This window comes from Amphimedon queenslandica, unplaced genomic scaffold, assembly GCF_000090795.2.
Source record: "Amphimedon queenslandica unplaced genomic scaffold, v1.1 AMPQUscaffold_12944, whole genome shotgun sequence".
Lineage (NCBI taxonomy): Eukaryota > Metazoa > Porifera > Demospongiae > Haplosclerida > Niphatidae > Amphimedon > Amphimedon queenslandica.
Genome location: NW_003546820.1, coordinates 27,981 through 35,329, shown reverse-complemented (window position 1 = coordinate 35,329; position 7,349 = coordinate 27,981). Strand labels below are relative to the sequence as shown.

At 34.7% G+C, this 7,349-nt stretch overlaps 2 protein-coding genes and 1 long non-coding RNA gene across 3 annotated transcripts in view; 2 read left to right on the top strand and 1 right to left on the bottom strand.

Annotated features, from left to right (window-relative positions):
- Positions 1-2,088, bottom strand: part of LOC100639376 (uncharacterized) — a 3,868-nt gene extending 1,780 nt beyond the window's left edge. Inside the window, exons 1-7 of the mRNA XM_020002280.1 lie at positions 1,691-2,088; positions 1,325-1,606; positions 997-1,281; positions 868-950; positions 608-815; positions 262-534; positions 106-217 (exon numbers count right to left, since the gene is read on the bottom strand). Of these exons, the coding sequence (XP_019857839.1) occupies positions 106-217; positions 262-534; positions 608-815; positions 868-950; positions 997-1,281; positions 1,325-1,606; positions 1,691-1,775 (1,328 nt within the window). The 5' untranslated portion in view covers positions 1,776-2,088. The remainder of the gene's footprint in view (positions 1-105; positions 218-261; positions 535-607; positions 816-867; positions 951-996; positions 1,282-1,324; positions 1,607-1,690) is intronic.
- Positions 2,089-3,067: 979 nt separating this feature from the next.
- LOC109586112 (uncharacterized) lies at positions 3,068-4,366 on the top strand. The gene is made up of 2 exons (XR_002186829.1): positions 3,068-4,118; positions 4,173-4,366. It is a non-coding gene; the product is annotated as an uncharacterized LOC109586112 (long non-coding RNA).
- A 548-nt stretch (positions 4,367-4,914) lies between these two features.
- LOC109586109 (uncharacterized) lies at positions 4,915-7,124 on the top strand. The gene is made up of 7 exons (XM_020002282.1): positions 4,915-5,153; positions 5,226-5,498; positions 5,546-5,619; positions 5,668-5,905; positions 6,009-6,389; positions 6,441-6,662; positions 6,712-7,124. The coding sequence occupies exons 1-7, from the start codon at positions 4,919-4,921 to the stop codon at positions 6,972-6,974; spliced, it is 1,686 nt and encodes a 561-aa protein (XP_019857841.1). The 5' UTR covers positions 4,915-4,918; the 3' UTR covers positions 6,975-7,124.
- Positions 7,125-7,349: the final 225 nt, after the last annotated feature.

Here is a 7,349-nt window from a genome sequence, read left to right as displayed (position 1 = left end):
ATGTCCTATTTAATGTGAAAACCATTACAATGCATATAATAAGGGTCATAATTATGGACATCTATACAGACAGACATCCTACAATTTATCAGAATCAGATATCACTTACTAGAAGTAGAAGGAGTGGGTGAACACACTGCAGTTGCATTAAATACTGTTATAGTAGTGTATATTGTACTTGTGGCAATAGTAGTCGATGTACTTGGCTGTGGCTTAACTATTCGTATTCAAATAGTTTAATACATTAACACAACAACTCACTTGGTTGAGCACTAATATTAACTGATAAATCCTGAACAGGATATGTTAAAGGAATCACACTGATATTATAATATCCAGAACTGATATCAGTAATATTAACTGTAACACTAGATTCATCATTATCCCTCAAAGCATATGCTGGGTGACTTATATTAGCGTAATACACTAAACATCCAGCCAAGTGATGATTACTAATCAGGACATCATTAGTAAATGTGCACTGTATACTAGGAGGTGTCCCATTAATGAATTCAATTTTAAGAGGATTGGAATCTATAAGGAAAATTGTATTATATGCATAATATATTTAATGCTTTAACATTATTCATTTCGGACATTCCCTTACCAAATGTAATGTTTTCCATTTGTATCATTGTGAGTCCATTACTATAATTTAGCCATACTTCAACCTCAATACTCACGTAGGGGGGGAGCATCAAACTAGCATTGCCTGAGCAGTTACTAACAGGTGTTACTGGTAATGTCACTGAGAAAAAATTAGCTTTATTCTTTAATGTGACATGACTGCTCACTGGCTTTTCACAACTGCAAGTCTGCATGCAAAATTACACAAATTGCTAATTATTCTTAATCATTAATACTCACATCAATCACTATAGTTATTAACACAGTACCATTCTCATACATGATGATAGTGTGGCGGTTAATCAGCATATTATTATAATAAGCTATGCATATAAGTAAAGGAGAGAGATTAATAACAATTATACTTACTTATATTCCATTGACTTGTATTGCCAACCAGTGTTTGATCAGATGCAGCAATAAAAGGAGTAATTGATAGATTAATGGTATCACATTGAACTAGATCTAGATCTGTAGTATTAAATGTTGTCCAGGTATTGGATGTTGTGTTATAATAGGTTTCATCATTAAAACAGACATTATATGATAGTAAACCTAATAATTCATCATAAATTAATACAGGGCTCCAGCTGATATTAAGTACTGCAACACTCAATCGAGAAACCACTAGATCAGAAATGGGTCCAAGCTGACCTAAGTGTATCAGTCATGCATGCAGTGATGTATATAAACTAACTTTGAACAAGTATCTCTAATGTCTCAGACAATTTTGTTTCATTTGGATTAATTGTGTCAATAAAAGCGCACTCCAAAAAAGCTCCATTGATATTCATAGTAGCATTAATAATGAGGCTGCATTCAAAACAGACCTGTTGACTTAACGTTTTAGATCCACCACCAATTTTTGCGTGAAATTGAATATAATATGAAGTAGTATTGCATTCAGAAGCTGTACATGTAATGTTGAGGCCTTCATTTACAATAAGTGCCTTCCTGCCAGAAGGAGTAATGTCGATACCTAGAGTGGAGGCGAGCAGAGGTAATATATGATTTCAAGTAAGCTTTACACGTCGGTATAGAGTTTACCGATGCATATTCTTACCGCAATCCTCATTAGATAAGGTAATGAAAGCCAATACGATGCCGAATTCCAGCCATCCAAGCAGCAAAATCTTCCTGACAGACATGACAATAGAGCCAACGCCCAATTCAACTATTAATAACTAGGTTGCTTATGAATCAAATCAGTATCCATGATTAGGGGTAGGGGGATTATTCCTGAAAATTTTCATATTATTCTATTCAGCATATCTCTAAAAATCAGGAACTTATTCTCCAAAATGAATCAAATATTCTCAAAGAATTCTCTTTAAATAATACTAATAGCTATTACTGCAACAAAACTGATGCCTCAACATGGTGAAAAAGTAATGAGTCTTGCTTACAACTAAACTAGAAGTCAAAAAATCTTACTAAATGTTGTGCATTAGATTCTTGAAAGGATGCACATAATTGGCATAGCTCCTCTCATAAAATTTCATTGTAGAATCCATTTTTATTCCATGTGCCACCTTTTATTCCCAAAATTATTCTGTATTCTTTTACAGCTTATTATTCCTATTTTTATTCCCACCTAATCCCCTTACCCCTATCCATGATCCATGGATATTAGAGTATAAAGGGATTGGAAACTGCGTGGGCGGCCTGTATAAACCAATGGAGGGCGAAGTTATCACTTCCCGCATCCTAGTTTCTCCTTAGCAACGGGAGAGGTCCACTTTTCTCTGTTCATAACTTAGTCCCAGTAGTTGCAAAAAATCAACAAAAATATGCATAAAATACCTTATAACTTCTATATTTATCAATCCAAATTTCATACAGTTACTCAAAAGTAACAAACTGTTTCATTCATTACTAACAGCGGGTGTCAAGCGGGACCTCTTTTCTGATGTTCTGTCAGTACCTTTTACTAAAATGTCTCTTGTTTTATAACAAAGTAGCAAGCATAGAACAATCAAGCGCTTTGATTTGCATGGAACTAGGGTATTCTCGGACTTGTAGTTCATACATCTTCTCCAGAAACTCAAATTTTGTGTTGTAAAAGTGACAGGCAAAGTTTCTGTACCTTTTTCTCCGAAACAGTAAATATTTAAGCTAGAAAAGAAACACATGCAACAGGTAGCATATTGCTTTAGTGAACTGGCTAGTAATGGTATTGATATGTTCTTTTGAAATCCTATAAACCTGTCATTCTCTGGCAAAATTTGGCTCTTCTCCATTGACTTTTGCATTGTAACATAGATTGTATTACTAAGTAACAGGGATAGGAAACAGATCACGTGATCTCATTCAAATTAATGAAAGCAGGTGCGGACCATAGATAATAGAGTAAATGAATTTACTCTAATATCTATGTGCGGACGAACCTTGTAAGACTCTGCCCCTTCCCCGGCTCGTTGAGACAAGAGCAATATAACTGAGAGGACTACTGGATTAAGTGTAGCTTGAAGCCAGATCCAGGGCAGTTATATAGCTTATATTGTTGCTGAAGGTTTGCTTACTTATCAGAAACTGTTAAAGCTGTAATACAGCACTTTATTTTGAAGAAAAATGAGAAAAAGCATGCTTTTTTACCATGCGTAATAGGTGTGAAATCTATTCAACCTATAACTTGCTAAGGGTAACTAAAACTGAGAGAGTGTCAATATAAAAAACATGCATCAAGTAAAGCTACGTGCCACTAAAACACTTTCATTATCACTAGTGCTTCATACAGATCATAAGATCCCAAAATGTCTGTTTTTAAAGGCGTATCTGTTCAACCTATATCACAAAAAGTAAGTAAAATTAGGATAAAGGACAAAAACTATAACAAAGATCAGGGTTTTTCACATGCCTTTAGCCTATTATATAAGCCACAGACGGCACTTTGGAAAAATAATAGCTGTATTCGTTAATTGTGCCATCACAAAGGCAATTTCAATGATAACATGGGCCGCGAGAGGCGGCAAAGATTCTGTCAACAAAACTATGCTTAACCGTCACAAAGAACAGTCATGAACTCCCAAGACCTATCTGTTCATCATCGATAGTAAATAAAATTCAAATTAATACAGTTGGAGACTAGGAGAAGAGCTTGTGTAGTCCTTCCATTGCTTTCCCACCATTACAGAGTCTGTCCGTGTGACGTCATCAGTTTCCAATCCCTGTTACTTAGTAATACAATCTATGATTGTAATTATAATATAGACCCATTGCAGACACGCCCATTTTGTGTAAATAAACATAGCAACCGTTGCTACCCGCCATCTTGGAGGACATGTGGCATGAGTTGCCATACTTGTCACTACTAGTGGTGCTTTTTGCTTGCAAATCTTCTTCTTACCTATTTCTTGCAACTCACTGATGGTTTAGAGCTTAAAGCTAACCTACTTGGTCAATTTGAAGTTCATATTAGGCCGGGGCGAGCCTCGACTGCCGGCCAGACAGATAGCTCAGTAATAACGAATTCCATGGTGAGTAGAGTTATGGTGAGTCTTAATTTCAGTCTCATACTGCCAAATAGCATATTTACCTTCCTTTAGGAACTACTCTACATAAGGAACAGGCTGACTACTGGCTGCCTGATGATCATTAGCAGCCCCGGGCCAGGCTCAAACTCGGCCCGTATTGAGGTCCCACTATTTTGGTCAGTGAGCTGTTACTTCAAGACAATAGCATAAATAATGATTATATACATTCAAATTTGTTAATAAATTGACTTTTATTTCTGTAAAAATGATTAAAACTGGGCCTCTCTCAACTTTCTAGTTCTACTTTCACCGCCACATTCTTGATGATAACTTTTCACTGCTATATTCTTCCAATGCTCACTTCTTGCCTTGGAAGGACAAGTAACAACCATTAGAGGTGATTTCCCTTGTAAATTGCTTGCTGCAGCCTTTTCAGTCTCCAAAACAACAAGGCCTCCATTGAACTCCATTGCATTCAGCCTCAGAGGCCTCCAGTTGTCCTCCAAGATGGCCGACAGGATATTAAAATTATTCTGTGACGTCACGTGCAATGGTCTATTGAATGCGGAGAATTAGAATCTATACGGTGATAACTACCGCCTACGCAGTTACCAATCCTTTATACTCTATTATCTATGCCATGATCAAATGAATGAAATGATGTTCTTGTCACTGTGCCTGTTGTTGCTATCATTGACTTTTACAGTTAAAGGAGATGCTTGTAAGTGTATATATATATAATATAGATTGTTATTATCAATTTATTAGCTCTAATATATTCACCTCAACCAGTTATTACTAGTCTTGGCTCAACTGCGATGTTTAATTGTACTTGTCATTATTGCTTAGGACAGCATTGGCTAGTCAATGGCATCTTAAGTCTTCTCAATCAAAATTTTGATACATCCCAAGAATATTTACCTAATGGTATTAGTTATTACGAGTTAGCAATGCCAGCTTTGCTAGAATTTAATGAATCAACTGTACAGTGTGTTGTCTTTAATGGATCAAATCCACATATTTTCAGCTCAACAGTACAATTGTTAGTACAAGGTAATGATGTTTTAAAAGTTCATGTCACTTTCAATGAGACTTGTTTAAATAAACAATTATTTAAACCAATAGGTTTGTTGTCAGAAGTTTCCCATCCATCAGTAACACAGATTAACAGTACAGTCCTGTCATTACAGTACACAGCTCCATATACACTAACAGGAGTACCAATATTACACTATAATATACTAATATTACCAACTAATGCATCAGTTAACATTACTGATACACAATACAATATACACATTAATGATCATTGTATTAATTACAACATCATTATAACACCATGGAATATTGTTGGTGCTGGCAATATCACTACACTCTCAAATATCATTTTATATCAAGGTATAGTGGAGACATACATAATTTTATGCTTTGAGATTTTTCCATAGCTCCTGTTGTTACAATGCCACAGCTTATAGAAGAATATAATAATGGAACATTGCAAGTTTATATTGAATTTCAGGTAGTAATAAATGCAATAATAATACATCAAATATTTTGCTGTTGTTAGTATAATATATCCTGTAAAGGAACAGTGCCTCAATCAGTTTCATTGACAATAAATAAAGACAAAGAGTATCATTGTTCAGTGGTATCTCCTACTACTAATAACTGCACTGTTACTACTGAAGATACAGTTTATGTTAGCGTAACTATGAACATAACAAATGCTTTGGAATATGGTGCTATTTATAGTATCAGTATGTCAGTTAATAATACTGAAACTACTGATTTCACTTTCAACATAAGTAAGTGAAATGTGTTTAAACAATAATAAGAATAATAACTTTGTTTATCTCTTGTTGTTTTTGCCTATTTGTATGTCTTCCCTCTCTCCCTCTTGCTTCATAGGCACATATCATGTCATTACAGCTGCTTTATTATCAACTAATGATACAACGGTTTGCCTTGAGTGTCAGTTTAAACAAAACTCTCCATCAACTGGTTGCTATGCTGTATTTCATCCTATCAACACAACAGGAGAAGTATTCCCAATATATTACAGAATAATGAAATCACTACATGATACAATAGTTAGTGATTGTATTAGTACTCTACCCAATGGAGTATACAGTATATCAATACTGGATGCTTTAAGCTATGAAGAAGGAATGTTCAACAATACTGCTATCAATATACCATCATTAATAACTATACAAAAAATGACTACCACCTTGTTAGTGTCTTCAATGTCTGTATCACCAGCTACTACAGTTTCATTTCAATCATTTGGTACATGTACATTATTATAATATATTGTCATTATACTGTTTACTTTTATAGTTGATGGTGACACATCTTCCTCTTTTTTCTTCTCTCCTCCTTTTTCTACAAATTACAATTATCCTGTGACCACGTCAGTGACGTCACCAGCTAGAAGTGGTCCATCAGTCCTTACAATAACATTGAGTGGTGCTGCAGTAATTGTAATATTAATAATAATAATAATTACTGTGGTTATAGTTGGTTTGTGCATTACTGAAAGGAAAAAGAAAAACAAGAAAGGTAGAATACCATGCAGTGATACTGTTGTAATTACATTTTATAATTATAGCTGGTGACACTGCTCTTTATCATACAGCATCAGCAATAAATCCAATGATAAAAGAATACAACGCAACACTAAACGAAGCATATGATACCATTGGTGGTGTCACTCATCCTAATATGGCTTATGAGACTATAAAAGCAACAGGAAGAGGAACTACTGCAGGAGGGATACAAGCTAATGTTGCATATGAGAGTATCAGAGCCAATTCAGTGCAAGTGGCTCCTACTGAACCAACTGAAAGAATGTATGATACTATTAATAAGTAATTTACAATGTGTGACAAATGCTATATTGACAGCTGATTTAAGTTTGGTGTATTTGTCATTACTCATCCCTTTCATTATAATTATGTAGCTATTATTATGAATTGAACTTTGCTTGCTTATAGGCTTGCTCTTTTACTGTTTCACATTTATACCTAAAAAATCAAATAGGAAAGGTCTAGTATGCTATACAATATAGTCATTATCATTAGAGAAGTAGTAATATTGAATTTGAATGTACATGTACTGTCCACTGGATTCACATACAAGCATACACTCATACAACCAGTCAACCAGTCACACTAAAATAAAACACAATAATCATATCATAACAATTTAAACCCAAATCTCAAACAGCTAGTACAGGAACCACACATT

Coding starts and splice junctions, on each gene's coding strand:
- LOC109586109 (XM_020002282.1), top strand. CDS start 4,919: ATGTTTAATTGTACTTGTCATTATTGCTTAGGACAGCATTGGCTAGTC. Junction 5,499..5,545: donor AAATATCATTTTATATCAAG/GTATAGTGGAGA, acceptor ATTTTTCCATAG/CTCCTGTTGTTACAATGCCA. Junction 5,620..5,667: donor AAGTTTATATTGAATTTCAG/GTAGTAATAAAT, acceptor TGCTGTTGTTAG/TATAATATATCCTGTAAAGG.